The sequence below is a fragment of the Alternaria burnsii genome, assembly GCF_013036055.1.
Source record: "Alternaria burnsii strain CBS107.38 chromosome Unknown 740, whole genome shotgun sequence".
Lineage (NCBI taxonomy): Eukaryota > Fungi > Ascomycota > Dothideomycetes > Pleosporales > Pleosporaceae > Alternaria > Alternaria burnsii.
In genome coordinates, this window is record NW_024066112.1 from 643,539 (window position 1) to 665,499 (window position 21,961).

General features: G+C 50.9%; 8 protein-coding genes across 8 annotated transcripts; 4 read left to right on the forward strand and 4 right to left on the reverse strand.

Moving 5' to 3' along the window:
• Window positions 1–2,348: 2,348 nt before the first annotated feature.
• GT037_005066 (ddhd-domain-containing protein) lies at window positions 2,349–5,215 on the reverse strand (the record flags this gene model as incomplete). Its single annotated transcript, XM_038930113.1, has 2 exons — window positions 2,349–3,407; window positions 3,458–5,215. The coding sequence occupies 2 exons, from the start codon at window positions 5,213–5,215 to the stop codon at window positions 2,349–2,351; spliced, it is 2,817 nt and encodes a 938-aa protein (XP_038787063.1).
• Window positions 5,216–5,621: 406 nt separating this feature from the next.
• Window positions 5,622–6,599, reverse strand: GT037_005067 (uncharacterized protein; the record flags this gene model as incomplete). Its single annotated transcript, XM_038930114.1, has 1 exon — window positions 5,622–6,599. One exon carries the CDS (start codon window positions 6,597–6,599, stop codon window positions 5,622–5,624), a length of 978 nt encoding a protein of 325 aa, XP_038787064.1.
• A 3,817-nt stretch (window positions 6,600–10,416) lies between these two features.
• Window positions 10,417–11,466, forward strand: GT037_005068 (uncharacterized protein; the record flags this gene model as incomplete). The annotated part of the gene is made up of 3 exons (XM_038930115.1): window positions 10,417–10,571; window positions 10,618–11,132; window positions 11,183–11,466. 3 exons carry the CDS (start codon window positions 10,417–10,419, stop codon window positions 11,464–11,466), a joined length of 954 nt encoding a protein of 317 aa, XP_038787065.1.
• Window positions 11,467–11,953: 487 nt separating this feature from the next.
• On the reverse strand, window positions 11,954–13,490 carry GT037_005069 (alpha beta-hydrolase; the record flags this gene model as incomplete). The annotated part of the gene is made up of 4 exons (XM_038930116.1): window positions 11,954–12,093; window positions 12,155–12,164; window positions 12,235–12,356; window positions 12,407–13,490. Coding segments are annotated over 4 exons (1,356 nt in total), but the record flags the coding sequence as incomplete, so codon positions are not given.
• A 581-nt stretch (window positions 13,491–14,071) lies between these two features.
• On the forward strand, window positions 14,072–14,623 carry GT037_005070 (uncharacterized protein; the record flags this gene model as incomplete). Its single annotated transcript, XM_038930117.1, has 1 exon — window positions 14,072–14,623. The coding sequence occupies one exon, from the start codon at window positions 14,072–14,074 to the stop codon at window positions 14,621–14,623; it is 552 nt and encodes a 183-aa protein (XP_038787067.1).
• A 925-nt stretch (window positions 14,624–15,548) lies between these two features.
• On the forward strand, window positions 15,549–15,821 carry GT037_005071 (uncharacterized protein; the record flags this gene model as incomplete). The annotated part of the gene is made up of 2 exons (XM_038930118.1): window positions 15,549–15,581; window positions 15,654–15,821. 2 exons carry the CDS (start codon window positions 15,549–15,551, stop codon window positions 15,819–15,821), a joined length of 201 nt encoding a protein of 66 aa, XP_038787068.1.
• Window positions 15,822–16,714: 893 nt separating this feature from the next.
• Window positions 16,715–17,494, reverse strand: GT037_005072 (uncharacterized protein; the record flags this gene model as incomplete). The annotated part of the gene is made up of 1 exon (XM_038930119.1): window positions 16,715–17,494. One exon carries the CDS (start codon window positions 17,492–17,494, stop codon window positions 16,715–16,717), a length of 780 nt encoding a protein of 259 aa, XP_038787069.1.
• A 1,867-nt stretch (window positions 17,495–19,361) lies between these two features.
• GT037_005073 (uncharacterized protein) lies at window positions 19,362–20,622 on the forward strand (the record flags this gene model as incomplete). Its single annotated transcript, XM_038930120.1, has 3 exons — window positions 19,362–19,419; window positions 19,476–19,833; window positions 19,884–20,622. 3 exons carry the CDS (start codon window positions 19,362–19,364, stop codon window positions 20,620–20,622), a joined length of 1,155 nt encoding a protein of 384 aa, XP_038787070.1.
• Window positions 20,623–21,961: the final 1,339 nt, after the last annotated feature.

A 21,961-nucleotide genomic window follows, 5' to 3' on the forward strand; every position in this document is an offset into this window, starting at 1 on the left:
TTCAGTAGGTTTAGTCAGCACCTGAGAGCCAGAACGTGATCAACACCAGGCCATAAGCAGCCTAGACCCGATCAGCAATAGGAACCCCATGCTCCCAAATTCGCCCCGAATGCTTCTCGCACCGATTAAATCACCAGCAAACGTCCTGCGCACACCGTTTAGACGGCAGGACCAAAACCTTGGTAGTTGGTCCCTTTCCTTGTTCCTCCACCGGCCGCGTAACGTATCTAATACCAAGCTTCATGGGCGGCTAGATGATAAAATACTGCTCGTGCTATCTTGCTTACCTAAGAGGAGAAATAAATTGTTGGGCTGAATTATGATTCATGGGCTCTGAAATGACAGCGGGCAGTAAGTAGGGCTGAAAAGATCAACATTGGCATGGGCCGCTTGACATTGCCCTTGATGTGGGGGCTGGTGGAAAAGGAGACAGGGAACCGACCAACTGGAGAGATTCTGGGGGAGATTTGTGATGATTTTGGCTGGATCCGGAGACTTTCTCATGGTAAATTGAGGAGCATGTGGCGGTTGGAAGACATGACTAAGGGTCAGTCTACTTTGCAGAACGGACATCTGATTGTCGGATTAACTATTGGCATGCTATTAAGGTTTGGTTGGAGGTGATTTGGAGTAAGCTGCAAATCGCACCGCATCGTGTTTCCAATCGAGCTGGCAGCTTGAGCGAGCTTGGGTCAACAACGTTCTCGCTTGTCGGCCCGCCTTTGGTCATCACTTTCGCTTACCCTGGGTTCTCCTGCTGTCACGGACTATTCGGACATGTCGCTGATTACCTCTCGATGTCCTCATTGATGTCCGCTGTTGCATCGCATCATGTACACGTTCTGGGCTGTTCACGATAAGCCGAACGGTATTTGCAATAGGTATGAAGCGCAGCTCGCATAATGCGAGACGAAAGCATTACCAACGCACGAACCCACACACACACACTCTCTCTCTTGCAGACACGGCAAGGCAACGGACTACTCAAGTGCTATGGCTTCTAAGCTAGACTCGCGCTGCTGTGAGTGTACCTGTAATTAGTTCCTATCTAGTCTAAGCTCTGGAATTCCTCGCGTAGACCAACCATCTACTCGGCTATCATGTTCAACAGCGGTACGCTACTTGGAGACACTGCTGTATGTCAGCGCATCTTAAGGGCCCTAAGAAGGGTGGCATATGTAGGTCTCAAAGACACATATCTAGATATTAGTGCGCAATGAGTACCAAAGCCACCTACCTATCACGACACAAGCCGGCTCACTCTCTTTGTCTTAGCCATAGCGCAACACAACAACCCCTCTTTCAAGTATCGCAGGGAGCCAGGTCTCCCCCCCACGACACATTACATTCCAAATAGAAAAATAAACTACCCGCAAAGATCTGCCTGCCTGCTACCGCCTTACGAGTGCTTGCGCCCCCACGGAGCATGCAGTATTGAGCCTGCACATGGGCATCGACGCAATTGCGTGTCCGCTAATTAGCTCCCTAAACCACGCCCATTAACCAACAATACCTATTTCCACTGTTTCACTCTAGAATGCGAAACGTAGCGAATCACCGTATCAGATCAGGCAAATAAAGCGACGCCCCGTGGGCTGGCTACGCCCCAGCGTTTATGCAGCTGTGATGAGCTAATTACGCCATTTACGCCCTGAGTAGCGCGTGGGAGGCGATTTCGTTTTGAAACGGGCTATAATGGGAGACAATACACTGCTTGGTAATGGGTTGTACTGTAGGATGCCGCCTTGTAGGGCGAAAGTGCTTGTATGCTCGATATGGATCGGACGAAAAGTGAGTCAGCGGTCGTTCACTATCACCGTAGAGGCCGTGCTTTCAAGGGCGAATCTTGCTGGACGCCTGAGTAGTAGACCCTGCATTGTTCGTGGGACTGCGCCTGTTCGACGTATGATTCGGATCAGAGCCGGAGTTATGGAGGAGAAGTCGGGGTGAAGTTCATCCTTCTCGCATTGCATGTAAGAGTGGCAAGTGCCATCATGAGCTACTAGAACGGGCTCTCCAGGCCCAGAGGACGTCGGTATCGTACGAGATGTGGCCTAGTGTTGGGTGACGATAGTGTCAGGTAAGACGAGGCGAACGAAAGACGGTGGGAACTTTGAGTTCTCGAACAAAGTAAGCAGACGTTCGGAAGGAGAAGTGGAGATAGATCTATTAGTCTTATGCTAATGCTACTGCTGGTGCAAGCTCTTATCAAATTGCGTACGAAACGGGGTATAACTTCTAGAGACAAACAAAACATAAACTCCGTACCAAAATGCCCTCGAACTAGCCGTCAGTCCGTATCCCCTCTCTCTATGGTTCCGTAGCTACCGTTTCCCGTGCATACCATACTATGCTGCTCCACCAACAGCTAACTTCTTCTTCTGTACTCTCATCTCTCTGATTGTGCCGTCTTTTCCTAATCCCCTCCCCACCTCAACAACTATCATCCGAACGAAATCTTTGTTGATCCAATAACTACTATGTGCACCTAGCATGGTCAAGTACTGAATCTCTAATGGACCACCACCGTACTTCATATAAAAGTCAATCTGGCCGTTGTCATTGAGCAGATAGGCTCTCTTCTCGGCGATTTCCTCGCGTGTGAAGTTATGGGTCTCGAGCTCGACATTACTGGGCAGACGAATGGGCGTTGGCTTGTTGTTTGAAGAGTTGTTGTAGTTGGAAGTGGAAGAGCGGAAAGGGTTGAGAGAGGCGAAGTAGGATGTCGATGCTGACGGGATGGTTGTTTGTTTCAGCATAGAAGCGTATACAACATCGACGGTTGGATTTATGCGACAGGCGACAGGATCGTAGGGGTTGATGATGTTGTAGATGTTGTCGACAGCGAGACATCCGTAGGTGCCTTGCTCGCCGGCCACACCGGGAGCAGCATACGAATCTGCACCTGGCTTCTCTTTGTCGCGACGCGGAAGCAGGTTGGCGTTCTTCATGAGGAGGAAGAGGCCAACAGGGCTACCACAGACAAAGAGGTCGGTAGTATTGAAGATGAACTGATCTTGTGGTAGGTCAGCCTCAGGGAACGAAGGGTCAGTAAATTGAGGATCAACATAGGTTGGCTGTTGGCTCAGGATATCGATGGCCATTACCGAGCCGAGCGAATGAGCGATCAAGTGCACTCGCCCATACTCTGCGAATCCTGGGTTGTTATGGCACCACAGGCGATAGATGCGATTCGCCTCTTGTATACAAGCTGATATCATCTTGGGGTTGTGCATGGGCGACAGGTAGTATGGAATATCGAGCATGACGTCGCTAACTATGCCACGGACAGAGGGCAGCGTATCTGGGGTGATGTCCTTGAGCGTGTATTTGTTCGCGGAGGGATCTTCGAGCTCGGGGTTTTCAGTGTTGTCGACATCGAGGGACACGCGATGCCGCCAGTTGACCTGTTCTGTGTTAGTATCCTGGGCTGAGGGTCGTTGTCATGATGGCTTACTGGCAAACACATGACGCCTCCCATGTCCTTCCGCAAGTGTCGCTTCACATCCGGGGTTCCAAGCTCGACGTTCATCTCTCGTCGAAAGGCGTTCATCGCATGGGTGAAGTGAAACGTCTCCATTCTCTCTGACAACTTTTGCCCAATTCCGTGTATCACCAACACTAGGTCTGACACTTTCGGTCTCTCTGACTGCGCGAGTTCGGGGTCCGACTTCTGCCTCCGATATTGCGGCGCGCCGCCTTGTGACGACGAGACACCTTCGCGCGCTGCTTGTGCCTTTGGCGTGTTCTTGCTAGGATGCAGCTTATCCCAGATGGCCTGATCAAAGCCACGTACGACGTGTACACCAATGGCTCTGCCCTTGCGAATATAGTTTGCTACTGGTCGTCGCCCATAGTAGTCTGACGGCTGAAGAGCTGGCTTGAGGATGAAGGCCTCTTTGTCGTTGGAGTATATGACGCCCGCTTTCAAATAAAGGCGCTTCCTTCCGTCGGCACCGTACTCGAGGTCTCCAGCTGCCTTGTGGTCTGGTCCCCCTGGACCTGTGGAGATGTCGATGAGGTCGCACGCGTTTTCCACCGTCTCACGTCGCTCCTTCTCTGGGTCGTCGTCGTCGTCAGGAAGGGTGCTCTGAACAAGACCGGCTGATTGCATTATGCCTTGCGAGGTCGAAGGTCTACTCTCGGACCTCCTAGGTCTCTCGGGCCATAGGTGGTGTAGTATCTTCATCTCTCCAAGTGCACCGACCTCGACAGCACTGTTCAACTCGTCCGTCCACGTCTGGGTCCAGGGCTTCAGCTCGATGTATCCGGCTTCGAGCATGTTGGCGACCTCAACCTCGACGGGCATCATGCTGTCCTTGTAGAACCACGTCCCTCTAACAATCTGAGCGACATCGCTGAGCGGTGACCAGTATATAGGCTCCATGCGTATTGCGTCAGTGTCCATGACGACATGGTGTAGTCTCGAGACACCCACAGGCACCTTTGCGGAAGGCCCTGGTTTCGGCTTGGAGGATCTTCCGGCAGGCGCCTTGTCTTTGGCAGTGGACAGAGCAGGCTCCATGTCGTCATCCCACTTGTAGCTGTCGACTTCGTGGATAGTGGGGCGATGGCCTCCTTCCATGGGCGCCGGCTTCCATGACTTGGCCAGATTGCCTCTCGACGGGGCTCGGATGAAAGGCGTGCCGGTAGTCGCAGGCTCGAGGGGAGATATTGGGCCAGGGTCGTATGCCTTGAGCGAGCCAGACATGGACTGGCCGTAACTGCCAGAACCAGAGCCCGAGCCCGAGCCGGGTGCCTTCCTGTCGACCAGCTCGGCAGACCTCGAGTACTGCCCTCGGCTTGATGAGCGGGCGGAAGGTATGTCCCTTCCCTGGATCGAGCCTTCCTCGCTGGAAGCGCTAGCGCCTCTCTTCCTCTTCAGTCTCTCGACAGCCGGGTTGGTGGGCGTGCCACGGCCCGTCGCGTCTTTCTCGCCAAACTCCTCATTGTGCTTCAGGATCTTGTTGCGCAGGTCCAGCCACGACTCCTGGATGGCGTCGTTGTCGTACTGCGAGAAGGGCCGCGGCGGCACCCTCTTGGCCGTCGAGGTGCCTGTTGGCGGCGGCGGGAGCGGAGACAGCGGGTCGTCTATGGCGAGCGGCGACGTGTAGAAGTAGCGGACGGGTATCGCGGGTGGCGCCTCGGTGTTGTGCAGGACCTCGCGGATGTACTGGTTCGCGCGAGACGAGAGCGTGGGCTCGTTGCCTGCCATGATGGTGCGTGCTGCAACTTTGGAGAGAAGCAGTCGTGCAACAATCACATCATATCATGATGCTAGCGTATCTTCTGTCCCCTCACGTGTATCTGTGAAGACGACAGCTGGCTCGGACAAGGTGGTAGCCTGAGGATGCTTCCTTGTTGTTCTAGGGCGGTATATCTCCCATCATCGTCCAGAGCACTGACGCAACCGCCGCGCTAACACGACGCGTGCCTGAGCATGTGAACAGCCCTCCGTCACCCGCCTCACCGGCTATACACAAAACAAAACATACACTCAGAATTGACATGACACATGGACTGCGATATGCACTTTCTAGTTGGATAGAGTGATTTGACATTGGTTTCTAGTGATGAATATTCTGGGTATCTTTTTGCGCAACAAGTACTTTTGCCCGAGCTCAGTGAGTCCCTAGCTCTGCTGCACCCCTTGCTGCCAGCCATTCCTTGTCCGCCTCTTGAGAGCTTCCAAGCAGCGTCCTAACATCCACCTCCAGCTCCGCCCAAAGGGCCTCCTCAATCTTGCCTTTAAACTCTCTGTCCCCGCCATGGCGACCCGATAGCACTATCCTGCCTGGTGGCTTCCCCAGCCCACCGATAGCATCAATGACAGCTTCCTGTAGCTTCGACCAGAACTTGGCTCGCGGCGCTTCGTAGACGGGAAGATTCCACCAACCAAGATCTGAGCGGGCGACGTAGCCGATCATGCGTGGTTGTGGCTGTGAAGATTTTCTATTGCAAGACGTTTGATGCATGCTCGCGCTGAAAGAGCTGTCGTCGAAAGCGATGACGAGAACGTTTTGGTGTTGTTCTTGCAGCATTTGATGAGTACACGAGGCGTGTACCAGAGCTGCGTGAGTAGCGTATGATTCCGGGTATATGACGGAGCCTTCCTTGGAGGATTTGGACAATGTGAAGCCCGTGAGTAACAAAGCGCTTTGGAATAGCGTTTGCTGGGCCCTGCCGAGTGGGAAGACGACAGCTGGCGTGATCTGTTTGACAGGAATTTTAAGCTGAGCTTCGATGGTCGTGTGAACTCTCGAGATAAACGCAGCTAGTACAACGCTGTCGTTCCGGTTTCTTAGGATTTCATAATCTGAATATCGGAACATCCACCGCGACATTAGGTCTGTGTATCCAGCGTCTCCAGAAATTTGTACCACGTCGATCGTTGTTCCATTTGGATATCGCGCAGCCACTACTGCCTGTGTTGTTGTGAAGTGGACGCCGATGCTAGGAGTGGCGTCTAGATCAATCTTTTTCGCGTTTGTGAGGTCCTCGGTGGCGCTTTCTTCGGTGATGGGTATCTGATGGTGGTATGGTACAGCTCGTGCACTAGCCAAAGGCACAAGGAAATGAAGAAGATGGGAAAGTTTCATTTTGAAGTCGTGAACTGATTATTACAAAAAGAAGAGTGTATGACGAGGAAACCGCTTCAAGAAACAATGCAAGGAGAGACAAGTGGTCGTTGGTACAGAGACACAAAAATACGTAAACAAAGCATGAAAGAGCGACGGTGGTGAGTAAGGCGTGGTAGGTGAAGAAGCAGCAACGGCAACGGCAGTACGCTCGTCGTCCCCTCCATCCATCAGCGGGGCGACGCCCGACACCTTATAGGAGTCGTCGCAAAGCATCCGATCGTACCGTCAGGGCTTGGATGATCCGAGGTTCTGGCAAGGGACATGTGGATCCGCCCACTGTTCCGCAAGCATTAGGCTGATATAAGCTAGCCTGGCGTGTGGCCGGTGCAGACTAACCATCTAGAATCTCCACGTACCTGGTTGTTGCCAGGGGACATGCGCATTTCTTTGTTCCGATACCCACATCTTGGAGGCTCAATTGGTTTTTCTGGACCGTCGGCGAGCGACTTTGGCGCCTATATATGAGGCTGTCGGAAGCGCGCTGCCCAGGTAGTGCCCAGGTGATACCCAGGTGTCAGTTGAGCTGAAAATAGCAGTCTGTGCCAAGACCGGCACACTCGGCACTACTGGAAAGCTTATCTACCCCTCTCTCGTACTTTTGTGCTAGCTATCGTAGACAAGAGGTGGCTCACCTGAGCCCTGGGCCGTTTGACCATTTAGCACTCTATTGATTTATCGCATCTTCTCCGCAAAAGGGTTCGGCCGAGTCAAAATACCTGGCGGCCTTTAAGCACTGTCGACAAAAAGACCCTTCCATCGTACATCGCGTGCCGCTAATCGTATTCCGTATACCTGTCTATGCGCACCTTGCATAGCAATTGCATTTCCTTAAGCTTACTGTGTAACACAGAGTTCATGGGTTTCGTGCAGCTCTACGTGCAAGAGGCGTGCGATGCTAGTCGACGAGTTGGTCCTGGTTGGAAAGGCTTTTCGCAAGCTTTTAGGCTTATCCTATTGCTCAAGAACATTGCTTCAGTCTTTCGACGCTGCGCGGTCAATTATCTGATGGTTAAGTGCGGCGACAAACTCGTGGTCAGGAGCTGACACCCAAGTCATAAGACGTTGTTGCTGTCGGGTCCACATCTGTTCTAGTGCAGCGCCGCAACAATAGGTAGGATCCGTGACCTCCTCTCTGGGGCGTCCAGCCACGGTGCTTACCCATGACATCTGACAGCTCTCCCCTACAGCACAGTCGCGCAAATACGCACAAACTTGATGAGAGAGAAGCCGAAGACTGCTGTAATCTGATTGGGGATAGAGCTCGCTCAAGGCGTTCAACAGGCTTCTGAGTGATTTAGGGCCCTAGTAGTAGGATGTGTAAGTCACCACACACCTTCCTGATAGACACCAAGGAGTTATCGACGTACTGTACTTCCCTCTTCACGAATATTAGGAGAGACTTCACTTCTCTCTAAGATCTTAATACCACCCAGCAACCGAGCGGCTATATGCGGATGTCAGAATGAGCGTCCATGGTCGGAGACGCGTCGATGCCTACATCAGGATCCATGCCACGGCATCGATTTTACGACGCGTCAATCATTTCGGTTTCACTGATATTCCATCATGCAACGAACTTGAGATGCATCATCGGCGTACCCCATCAACACCACCGGTTTGAAGAATGGAGAGAGGAAGACATCTGCCATGTCCTGGATACGATACCCGATGATAAGCGAGAGCCCGACCGAATGTAGATTAGTAAGTCATACATAGAGACACCTGAGACTGCGAAACAACCCACCGCTCGGCAACGCAAGCTTGAAGATATTGTCACGCTCACAGAGGCCGACGTCGACATCATCCTGCATCGGCGGTCTGTCCGTATGCCTCTGAATGACCACTCTGCATTTGAAGACTCAAAAGGCTGGTTACTTAGCATAGAGCTTAGCACGAACCTTCTGCTGCTGCAGGGTCACAAGACGACTGGCTCGGTGCACCTGAGAATTGTTACGAACCTGGACTCGACAACAGGATCAACTGTTTGGAAAGATGTTGAATTCTTGACCCTGTGTCTGCTTGATCTTTGGGAAAGTTTTGGATTGAGATTGGTCCGTTCGACTTCCTAGTCACAGTCGAGGAAAATTTGAGAGGTAGGTATTAATGTCTGGAACGTATCGCTGCAAATTCTCCAGGTTCCGCTCAATTGTTCGGTGCAGATGGGGTGTCTGAGCCATGAAGTAAGACGCTGGGCAGGTGTGCGGAGCTTCTCAGCTTGCCTATAGGCTGCTGGAATGGGATGGGCATCCGCGGCGAAAATTTCCTCTTGAGCATTAGCAAAAGCCCAAAGATATTATCTCTGCACGGCTATCTCAGAGACGATTTGGTAAGTCAGTCCGGATTAACCACACGTCACTACAATCGCCACAGTCGCGGCCCGCGATGTATCCCTCACTAACACAACTTGGAATACAAGTGTGTGAATAGAATTGGACACAGATATTGCGTTCCAGAGCTCTTCAGAGCTATTTATAAATTTCCGAAACCGATTGTTTTGGGTTACTTAGTGAAAACAGTAGGGATGACTACATTGCAATGGTCAGATTGAATTGTTTCCGCCAAATCTTCGCACTATCTATCTTCACCAACTCCCTCTTGCATTGCAAAGCAAGAGCCTGGATGATCTTGCTGATCGTCTCTTCGTATTCCTTGAGAGACAGATGTTCTGCCGTAGGTTGGAGTTGCTAATCTTCAATATGGAGCGGGATGACAGAGAAGAAAATAGAAGAGGCAATCCCGACATCGGCAGAGCTTCTAGAATCGGATGTACTTCAAAGCCAAGGGAAGTGTGGTGGCGTTTGGCGGACTGTCGTAGTCTCCTTACGGGCGAGCTTGGCTCCGAGACAACGGGATCAAATTAGACATTCTAGATTTTGATGCTCATCATCAAAGATGGCCAGCAGGATTTCCAGTAAAGGAGCGTGAAGTTTAAGCGGTTAAATGTCGCATCACTTTGGGAGTGTCAGCGAGCCATGAATCCCGTCACGAACAAAAAACAAAAACTGAATCGGTCTCTAATGCAGTGCCTGTCCCTGACGGAGATATTGGAGTAAAACGCGCTCAACAGCTGCAGAAGACGGGAGCAACGGAGCGCACGTGGATCTGCTACTAGGAATCTCGCGTTCGCAACACTGCCAGCCAGCCGGCTTCATCTCCGCGGTGACTAGCGCGAACCCAATCAGCCTCACAAAACGATCGCCTCCACGCCACGATACCTAGCGACTCCCGGTCGATCGAGGCTTGGTAACATACTTTCCGGAGTTTACGCAAGGAAAAAATCCTGTTGCTGGACCGCAATGGATGTCATGTGGGGGGAAAGGGTCCAGTTAAGGACCCAAGGGTCCCCAATCGTATGATGTATTCATCTCATTTCTCTTTTTACGTACGTGCGCGATTCGTTTTTGCTACAGCCCCAGGTTTTTACTGGGATGTGGTTCGTTGGTCTCCTCTTGATGCAGTCTCTTACTGCTCAAGGCTTCCCTTTGCATATGCGGGGAGAGGACTTTAGGAATTCGAATCTCTTCATCAACAATGGCGAGCTTCCGCGGGATAGGTCCATTTTCACGATTATTTCGCTGATATGCATGATGGTGTTGTCGTTGTTACTAGGTAAGTGCACCTTCCTTACTGTATCAACATCAGAACCAGACGACATACCTTTTGCATGTGCTTCACATCGAGGAATCCACATCAAGCTTGCAACCATGATTTAACACAGACTACAGGGTTGCGATGGGCAAAACTCAGACGGAGCATCGTGGTTAAGCGCAGCCTCATGTCAACGCTTGTTCTCATGTTATACGTTCTGGTGTTGATGTTCATCACCTGTTCAGCTGTTCTCGTAGCAGGGCAAGGACTGTACACATATGGGATGTGTCTTGCAGGCACATGGGTTTGTTTGATCTTCTATACGTTCATCAAAGCTACCATGTGAGTATGTACTGTCGATGATACGGATCACTGCTAACGATGGTAGCTATGTCTTTCTGGTCGAACGCATCCACGTCGTCCGCGCACCCTTCTTCAATAGGCGAAAAGACAAGCTATACCTTGGTTGCATGGCCATGATAATCATTACGTACAGCTCAGTCGCCATTAATGCATACTGCAACCACGTCGTCGAGTTACGTGCGTCAGACGGTCGGTGCCACTTTGGCATTCGCGGTGCCGTATCAATACCGTTCACGGTCGTAAATTTCTTCACGGATGCGGTTTTGACGGCCGTCTTCTTTTACCTGCTTTGTCCTATCGTACAGATACCCGGTGTATCTACTCTCTCCAAAGTCTTCAAGGTAAAACCAAACAAAGAAAGAAATACAGTCGATAGTGGGAATGATACCCCAGCTCGAAAGAACATTAGGACGCTGTTATGGAAGAGCATCATTGGCTCACTGTTGATCGAGATTCCAATGGCGGCGAACATGATCCAGTTCGTCTTGACAGATGGCGAGGAACTGGGTATGATCTGTCTTACCATCTGCCTAGTCGATGGTAGGCTTTCTTTCCCGCACGTCTGTTACATCGAAACTAACATTCTGCAGTATGTTGGGATGCGCTGGTAATCCATTGGCTGACCTTCAGTGCGTCTGGCTCGGCCGCCGAAAAGGACTTGTCGCGATCGACGGTGGTTTCCAGTGAGGAGTCATCGCATGACCAAATACCACCTAGATGCCGTTCTCGATTGAGCCTTGATGGCGGGGCCAAATCCGTCAAGCAAGAAACGACCGAGAAGTCCAATGATTTACAACTTGATGCAATAGACTTCCGGTGCGAGAGCCCTCGAGATTCAACAACTGATCTGATACGGCCCGCGGCTGTGAAGTGAGGAAAGTAGACATTGTTGTGGTTTTTGTTTCTCTAAGCGACCAACAAAAGATCAACTTTGATGTAGGCGTAGTTTCAGTCTGCATTCACACGAAAAGAAACGTTTATGGTACCCCAAATCGTTTCCCGGGCGGAAATCGGCTCTTCAGTTATGTCACCCTAAACAAGACCGGATACGAGCGCCTTGAGTATGATATTGGCATCGTACGGAGCGTATCATGTCTCATCACGGACATAAGCGATCAGTCCGCTTATGTCTGTGATGACTTGAACAGGCGCACAATTAAATCGAATCTAAGCCTGGAAGCTAGCTGCAATGTCGAAGGACCAGCTAGTAGCGCTGATTAATGCAAGAGTGGGCACGCAGCTTCGTTCACAGCTTTAATATTGTCAATCATCGCCTGCGCAAACTCAAAGGGTCAGTGCTCATTCCAAAAGCAGTTTCGATACTAGCAAGACCCACTAGGGAAGGTGGATGTATATGCACAGTAGCCAAGCATGAGCGCTTCAGTGAGCAAGATTGCTGGGCTGTTGCCAGAAATAAAAAGTTTGGCGCGACGAATTCTCTGATTGCCCATACCTTCCCGTAGAAGTTGTGTGGAATAGCAAATATGAATAATAAACAACCCTGCAACAGAGGTACATTAATGGCCTCTCATGTTTATCCTTTCAAAGGACAATTCACTGACAATCAAATGACTGCGAAGGCGGATTAGTGCAACGAACAGTGGAGCACAAACCTACATCAATAACCTGTCTTTCCAGGGACTATCTCATAACATGGTCCGCCCTTCCCGAACATCTTCTGCAAATCCGCAACGATCACATCCGGCCTCTCGTGCGCAGCGAAATGGCCACCTTTGTCGTTGATACTTTCATGGACAAGAGGGCCTGTTCACATGTGAGTATAAGTTCCATGCGCATCATCATGAGAGTCATACCTAAGGTTTTCGCCCACAATCTTGGGACAACAGTGATCTCATTAGGAAAGTGCGCGACACCAAGCTTCACACGATCAATCCACTGACTCGTGCGCTCTCGATTGGGGATCAGATCCGTGGGGTTATGTTGAGCTTCATAGTAGATCCTAATATGCGCATTGGGGCCTGCAGTACTGAACCAGTAGACACTAACCCATGTTAAAACCTCATCGTCGGTCCACTGATAGCTATCAGTCCAGTCAACCAACTTCTCGTAGATCCATGCCAGTAGAGCAACAGGGCTATCTGCGAAGGCATATGAGAGTGTCTGCGGCTTGGTAGCTTGTAGCTGGCGATACGCTTGACCGTCGGTAAGAAACCACTCAGAGCGCTTCATGCCTTTGGATTCAGCATCTGTGTAGGGAGTCATCGCGTGCTGGAGAGCGAGTACAGGCTGTGATGAAAATGTCGGCGCGTGCGCGCGCACCATATTGATGTGACTGGCGAGAACATTATCCGGATAGAGAATGCCCATCGACCTGGTTATGTAGAAGCCCCAGTCGCCGCCTTGGGTGACATACTTCTCGTATCCGAGGTCTTGCATTAAGCGGTGGCAAGTCTCAGCGTATTGCGATAGTGCAAAACCAGACTTGAGGATCTTCTGACTGAAACCGAAGTTCGGCAGGGATGGTGCCACGATGTGAAATGCGGGCTTGCCTTCTTTCTCGCCATCTTCCAGGAGTGGAAGCAACTTTGTGACCTCGAGAAATGAGCCTGGCCACCCGTGACTGAATAACAGTGGCACTGCATTTGGGTTAGAGCTTCTCTTGTGTACGAAGTGTATGTCGATTTGTCCAAAGCCATCAACCTGTACTTTCTTTCGAAAGTTTGGCAATTCGTTGATCTTGGATTCGACTTTTCGCCAATCGAAACCGGTTTCCCAATGTTTCGCTAGACGCTTGACGTCCGATAGTGGTGAACCATATGGCCACTGGTCAGGTGTATCCAGTTCATCAGGGAAGTCGGCGTCTGACAACTTTCTTTTCAGCTTCTCGATTGCGGTGTCTGCAATCGAGATGGTGTAAGGCTTAGGTTGCGAAGCCATCGTGAGTGACGCTGTGAATGTTGGAGGTGTCAACCTTGTAGTTGTGCGCTCTTTGTGTGATGCGACCCCTCAGTTGAGCCAAAAGCCAAACAGCGCCCTTTTAGCTATGCACATGTTGACATCATATGCCAAGTATGCGCTCTTACTACGTCTGCTGCTGCGAGTAATTACTGCTATAACCCTTAGTAATGTCGCAATTGCAGCATGTACGCCGCATGGAACCGTACTGGGATAGTTTCCCATCTGAAGCAATATGCGTATCTCGAATGGAGCAAGTGTCTCTCTGTGTCATATGCTCCGCGATCGCACAGTACGCTGCTGATCGTGCTGTCGCCCGAGCTGATAATTCGGTGGCTGGGTAAGATGACAGCTAGTCCTCTTCGAACGGTCGGCTCGGCGCGTGTCGCGTATGCCATTACGCCATCATCCTCGACGTGTCGTGCACGGGGTTAGTAACCCTGTCCTTGATGAGACGGCGATTCAAACATCCTCATGACATCTGCACGGTACTTCCATCGAGCGCATCTTTCCGACAGTGCCTCCCTATCATCGGAAAGTCAATGCTTGCACATTACATTGCGATGAGTAGCAGCAGCGGCAATGCATCTGGAATCTCTGCAGTCATCCAGAGCTGCTCAGATTGCTCGACACGGCAGCTTCCCGCCCCGGCGGTCAACCAGAGTATCTTCGAAGAGAGCCTTCACCAGCGCCTCTCCCTTCACAGGGCTTTCAAGTTCACTGCAGCGATCGTCGAAGATATCCAGGCCGCCAATGACTCTGGTATCACCCCTATCCTCATCTCAGTGGGTCTCGACGGCTGGGCCTGTGACATAAGGATGATTCACCCGTGGATGCAAGCCTCAAACCTCCTGTTTGAATTGGTCATTCGAACCGCGAAGCCAGTGTATGGCATGACAGATCGGTTTGCAGTGAGACACGGCAATATTTACTGGTGGACATATCAGTCCAAGGCGATCTGGCAGGCGCTAGAACAAGGTGCTGGTCACGATGAAAAGGCAGACGAGCTTATTGCCGCCTGGAAGCTCCTCCAGTCCAGCAAAGACGTTGCCTTCGGCATGTCAAGCGGCCGCAATGTAGTGGACACAACCCCTCACTTTCCCGAGGTCGAATAAGCTTACGTCGACAGCTTTATATCTTGCCATTTATTTGCTTTCTTCGCGATATACCCCATTATATGGACGCTGTGTATTTTGCGGCTACACGGTTTCTTTTCTTTTCTTTCTTCGCGACATACACTACTATATAGACTCTATGTGTTTTACGTTAGATTTTAGATGATTTCACTTATACAATATACCTCGGTACTTCTACTGTGTATTTCCTTGTAAGATAACCTGGAAGCATTGCAATCCTAGCGTACGCTAGAGTCGCAATATAGCTATTTGTACTAAGATAAGAGCCTCTAAAAGTGAGTTTAGAGATAAAAATCTTACTATACACTCTCCGCAATGAAGACGCCCTGCTAGCTTTATTTCTGATGTTCGTCCCGTGACGTAGGAGGTCCGGTGCGGGAAGCTGCCGTGTCGAGCATTTTGAGCGGGTCTGGATGACCGTGAATTTCACACGGTCGCCGCTGTCTATAATAATGTCATATATTACAGTAATCGGCCTATTTTCATCAATAACATCATCTGGCAAGATGGCCGAGTGGTCTAAGGCGCTGCGTTTAGGTCGTTCTAAACATCCTCCGCAGTCTTCACGGGCGTGGGTTCGAATCCCACTCTTGTCAACATTCTTTTTGTCCCTTTTTTTTTGCGGATGATGTTGCAGTGGTCGTGATTGTTGCGTTGGCAAGTGCGGGATGCTACGTCGCCTAGCGTATCTTGTAGTTTGCTCATATCGGAAATCTTAATTTTGCTGCACACTCTTGCTTGTGCCTCACGACAGCCTTGCCCATCAACATCCGCTAAAACTCCAATCCGGTACTGCCCACAGACACTGGCGTCAAGGCATCACGCATCTACTCTTCCTTGCATCCTACTTATATCCATAAGTCAGACTGCCCAAAAGTAGTTTCAGTAGCATCTAGCAGGTACTATGCCGACTCAGCCGGACGACTTGCTCATGTCCGTAAGTTGTGTCAAGTGCTCACCACTTTGAAGCAACATAGCAGTGGGCTAGCATATGGCTAACTCGCTCTAGCTCCAATCTTCCCTTCGCAACACGCTTGCAACGTTCGGCGCGGAGAGCACACAATATCGCAACACCAAGCTCATGGTTGACGAGTATATGGCCAAGCTTGCCATGGAGGGTCTATCAATTTCATCAAAAGAACCTCAGCAGGACAACCCAAGGGTGCAGAGAGGGTAGGAGGTTGAGGACGCATGCAGTTGATGCAGATGGGGCAAGCCTTGTGTCGTTGATTGCTTCATGTATAGCAGAGCGTTTTGTAGATTCATAAACTCATTGGCTAGACAGATGGCTGGAAGTGAAAAGGCTGGGATGAACCGCATCTCATGTGGAGACGCCCCACCACGAACTACACAGGAAGCGAGCGAGCCCACACGCGAACACGCCTTGACGATAGATCAATGGCCTCGAATACATGGCCATGTCATCGTAGTATCTACTGATGCGGTTGGGAGTGACTCGTTTTGCCATCGAAATTCCTATACTGGACATCACGAACACTTAGCCAGACCGGTGCGCACTACACCAAGATAGCAATCGACCAAAGCGTATCGCAAGTCATGGTGTTAAGCAACAATACGCTTCATATCGACATGCACAAGACCTCCCCCTGTCAGTGGACTGTAACAAACAGCCACATCTTCGCGGCTATAGTCGGGCAGGGCTGAGTCATAGAGCGTCACAAGAGTCACTGTCACAGAGTCAAGAACGTCACAGGAGTCACTGCCAAAGAGTCATTTACGAACATCATGTATATCCAAGGAGACTATCCCAGAGGCTTCAGCACGAAAGCGCTCACAACTATGAATGCATCAATCAGAAACGAACAACACAACATTACCACCTACACCAGGCGGAGTCAATCGAAAACCACAAGGGGAGACTGCACACCGGCGACAACAATATAAGATCAAAGCATGAGACACCATCCAGCCGGAGCCGGAAGGCGACAGAAGCGAAAGGAAATACCGCGGGAAACAACACGGAATGGAAAACTTTTGCCGAAAGGCAAGGCTGGTTTCTTCACCAGCTCCTTACGACCACCGGGAACCATATGAGAGAGACGAGGACATTCACTGTCCGCTGTATCCATGAGCCATAGCAATGCTCTTCCACTTTTCGACTTCAGCTTCGAGCTCAGAGTTGCGCTGCTCGAGGGTGCTGACATGGTCAAACTTCCGCTGACGCGACTCACGGGCAGCAAGGGTGTTGCGTGCCCGCTTCAAGGCAATCTTGTCACTGGGGTCGACGGTGATGCTGGGCAGAGGACCCTTGCGCCGACGAGACTTGCTGATGCCGTTTGTTGCAGGTGAGTTGGTGACAGACGACTTTCGTCGAGTATAGTTGTCCAAAACGAGAGGAGAACCGGTGCTGGAAGAACCGGATCGCTCCATAGACTGGCTGCTCATAGTGCGGTCCATAGGCATGGAGATGGCAGGTGCATAGACAGTGTCAGGAATCTTGGTCTCCTGCTCCGGGAACAGGGAGAACCAGTCGCTCGTGTCAGAAATAACCGGCTCGCCGTTGAACATTGGCGAGCACTCGAAGCTGTCGTTGATGAAAGGGGAGTCACCAATATCAGGGGAAGTAAGGTTGGTAAACGCCGTGGAAGGGGGTGCAGACCCAAAGGCATCGTTAAAAATGTCCTTGGGGGACACGGTGCGCGTAGACCCGGCGGCAACGGAAGGGTCGTTGATGGCCGTGAATGCGGACACCGAGTCCATAGAAAAGCCTCCGTTGTTGAAGTTGGACATCAGGCTTGCGCCCGAGTCGAAGGAGTTGTTGCTGTTCAAGTCTGCGGGGAAGGTGAGCTCGCGATCGAGAGCGGAAAAAGCGTGCGTCGTACCTGCCATGTTTGTGACGTTGTGCAGTTGGGGAGTGTTGTTGCTAGAGCTGGGGAACAGTGGAACCGGAGGACGTTGGCGTAACCGTGGCTGTTGGAATTCTGTAGTAGATGACGGGGCAGAATTTGCGTAAAAGTGCTGGCCGTTGTTAAACGTATGCCCAGGCTGAGGCGCGCTCGGTGCTCGCAGAGGCCGTTGGGAGACCTGTGGTGTTTCGTAGAGCACAAAGTCCGACTGCGGACGGGCGAATGCGTGTTGACTCGTATTTGGTTGCCGAGAGGCTTGGGGAGCTGGTGAAGAGAGCCATGATGACTGTTGGGAAGCCGTGATGGTCGACGTGAAGTCGAACGGGAGGGGAGACGGCGAACTAAAGCTGCGCGAGGCTAGACTTGAGTTCAGAGGTTCCTGAAAGGAAGACTCTGAGGTTGTAGTTGAAGTGGGGAAAGTGGTTATGGTTGGGTAATCCAAGGTGTCGGCTGTTAGCTGACTGAGAGGCGCGGGGGAAGTTAAAAGGCAGCCATTGTTCGTGACTGTCTTGTGTATTGCTTTGTGGTGTGGTATGTTGAGATGAGTGGGAAAGAGAAATTCAGGCAGCGAGGGAAGTGGGGGATTAATAGTAACCGGAAGCGAGCACGGCACCAGAAAGGCCCGAGTTCTGTGACTCACAAAACGTGCAGCAGTGTCGGTGGCTCCCAACCAATAGCTTCGCCCACCGGCGCCATCCTCCATCAGCCCTAGGCCCCGATCCGGTTAAAGAGGCATCACGCTCGCCAAACTGCACGCTCCATTTTCGTCCTTTGATGTGGTCTCAAGTCTGATTATGCCTGCTCCCGGCCTCTAGGAGGCGTCGCATTCAGCATTTGCCCATACAAAGCAAAATCGTCAAACCTCGCGACCATGATCAACTGTGGCCTCCATCCAAATCGCAGCCACTAGACATCAGGCATCAGCTTTTGTGCGCATGTACCAGTAGGGCGCGCGCCATCAAACATGGGGCACCCTAGTCAGCTGCACATTGTTCCAACCGGTGGAGGTGATTACGAGGAAGCCATCCCAAGACGGGAGAGATGCAAGAAGAAGGCGGAGCAGCTGCGCCCTTTCCATCAATCGTAGATTGCCAGATGCGCGCGGTATGCGCCTTCGTTCTCGAGATTGATTGCCAATACCGCATTCTCCGGCGCCATTGCGCAAAGTCTCTGAGAAGGCAGGTGAGATCAAAGGTTTGGCATCAGGAGCGGTGAACAACTGTGTGAAACATTGCGGTTGTCCTGCCACACCCAACGCATTGGGTCCCAGGGTAACTCTGACGGTCTTATCGATATTCGGATCCGTACTCAGCCTCCAACATGCTGCAAAGTCCCCAGTATGGCATTGGTCAATGAGGGCGGCTCCGCGTGAATCCTGGCATATTCAGCCTCACTCCAGTGACTAGCGGTCGCACCTGCTTGGTTAAACTTGCGAGTTCTTGTTGTGTTTGGTTCGTCTACTGACAGCACACCTTGACGGGACATGCCCGTCATTGCGTGTATTTCCAAGGTTGCAGACACCTCATTCGGCCCTACACGGCCGCGGATAGCTGTGTTTCAGGTTGGAGTAGTACGCCAACGAACAGCTTACCTAACATTCACAGGAAATGAGCGTCTGCGATTTCATGTGTTGACGGTCGATAATCCAACACGTTGGTATCCCGTCATCAAGTGGGGCTAACTTGCGCAACCATTCTCTATGGGGATGTGCATGGCAAAGCTGGCGGATTAGGCGTACCCAGTCATCATCCCTGGCCCTACGCGGAACGACAACAACATCTGATCTGCTCGAGATCTCCACTTTCTGCGCTATCACCTCTCCAGCCTAAGCATTTCTGTGACACTGCACAATGGTACAACAGAATGTGAAACCACCTGGAAAACTCCATGCGGCTTGCGATGAGTGCCGTGAGTACCTCAAGCTAGGCTCCCAGCTGCCCCGCGCGACGCTCAACTATACCCAGGCACACGAAAGTTGAAATGTTCGGGCCATACACCAAGATGCGTCCGTTGTCAGAAAGAGAAGATCGAGTGTGTTTACTCGCCACAGAAGCAGATGGGTCGCCCTAGAAAGAGGATGAGGGGGGACGAAGCGGACGAGCCTACGGAAATACTTGCAGTAGTGCGAGACGAACATGTCGAGGTTTGGAATGACTTCTCGGGAATGCCAGACTTTACAGATCTCGACAGCCTACTATCACCGCCGCTTCTGCAAGATGTGCAATCATCGGACGGTTCGGCAGGCAATGAGATTATTACACCGCATCATCACGACCTCAGCCTTCAAGATCAGTTCCAAGTGCCATCCGGGTACAACGATGTGTATGTGAGATTCAGCGGATCGATATCGATGAATGCTGAAACTGTTGCAGATATACTTTGGATACAACCGTCGATCCACTGTTATGGAATCTGGCGCCTGACATCCAACCTGATATCCAGCCTATTGGCTCTCACCATACTTTCTCCGATCAACCAACCACAGGGCAGTGTTCGTGTCTGACAACAACGTGGCTAACCCTGACCGAATTACAAGCTGTCGTCACCTTTCACTTCCCTCAAGTTGTTCTGCCCCTACGAAAAGCGATGACATCGCTCTCGGAGTTGATACACTGTAAACAATGTCCAAGAGAGTCATACTCAGCGATCCAGAATGTGCAATCAATAGTGTCCGTAATGAAAGCGGTAGTGGAGCGCTTCAACAAAGTTCTGATCGAAGTCGACCGCGAGGCGCTACGCCTAGAAGAGACGGGTCAAAAGAAACCATATCGAATTGGCGACAACAACCCAGCTTTGCAACATCTACATACTGGCACTCTTGACTGCCCAATGGGATTCAATATTGAGATCGAGGGGAAGGACTGGAAGAAGTTAGTCAAAACTGCGTTGAAGACTGAGGTCTATGGCGGAGGAAGCAATCCGCGACCATTGCTGGATCTAGTAAAGGAGAGCGAGGCAAGACAAGAAAGCTGGCATACTAAGAGTCACTCTTGGAGCGATGAGATGAAGCAGTTGCATGCTGGAAGGTCTGAATGTGATAATTCCGGGGCCTGTGAAGCATTGGGAGCGCAGCACATACGGAGAGCAATCAACAACCTCAGATGGGATTGATAAATCAAAGATAATTTGGGCACTTCATACTGCGTAGACTGGCTTGTCCCACATCTCTTCTCATTTTTAGCTCCCATATGGGGGTAAACTCTAACTGAGCACTGTTACATCTCACTGGTAGGTCCAGACCTCACTTTACTGCCAGTTCATTCGCATCTTTTACCTATAACACACCCACCTTTTCTAGTAAGTGATTAACGCTTGTTCAGGACATATAAAACGCCAACCGCTCCTAGAAATCATTTGTCTACTTCGATCCACTGTTTCTTACACTTGCCTCTTCCTCAGAATTTCTCAAACATCCAGCGATACTTCGTCTAATTATCGATCGCTCTAGCAAAGAGACTTACAAATATGATTAGCGTAAACACGATCAAGTAACACAACAGGCTACGCGATGAGCAAACTCTAATTTCACAGCCTCGTCAAGATGACATTACTTTCCCGTTCCTCGACCTGCCTAGTGAGATGCGCAATACGATCTATGAGTGCGCATTAGTTGATAAGAAACACTTCTGTCTAGTTCGAGAAGGCTAGAGACAAACAAAATGGCAGCGGTAAGTGATTCCGAGCTGCGAAGAAGTTCCTTCTCATAACTTGTATCCCAGCCTTAATATACCCTAGAGGCATACGCTGCATCATACATCATCATACTAGAGACTATAGCATGGTAAATACCTTCAGGATGCGATGTGACTGGGGTAAATCTCATGGAAATCCAGCTTTTTCGCAACAACTGTAATTGCTATCTCCCATCCAGATACTATCATTGGTATTCATATAGCATGTCCCAAAGTTCTAGCCCGCGACGACATGCCTAGCCTAAGATAGCCTACTCCAAAAAAACCCCCGCGTTCTTTTAAAGGTGACAAAGGGGGTTGTGCTACATGGAGTGATAGTAAAGGAGTCGAACTCCGAGTTTGACGGGTACTGTCTTCATAGTAAAAGCTCAAAAGTGAATTAGCTTCTTACATTTTATGCCATGCATAGAATGAGTTAGTATAGACAAAATCCGACTGGAAGGAGGTGACTATTTATTCAGACCTCCCAAACATCCAAGGAAGATAGACGTGTCGTATGAGACATGGTGGGGAAGTATGGGGCTGTCGTGTTGATGGCACGCGCCTCAAACGACTAGCGCCACCGGAGCGGAGAAACAAGGTGGGCTGCGACCAACTCCCATCCCACTAGGTGGGCGCGCAATTCACTCCGCAACCGCGTCCCGACCCGTGCTTGCGCCTGATCGCAACGCCCCACCACGCCGGTGGTCGTAGCCTACAGAGAAGACATACAAACGCCCGTATCCTTCGGAGCCCATCGCCGAAAGCAAGCGCATCAT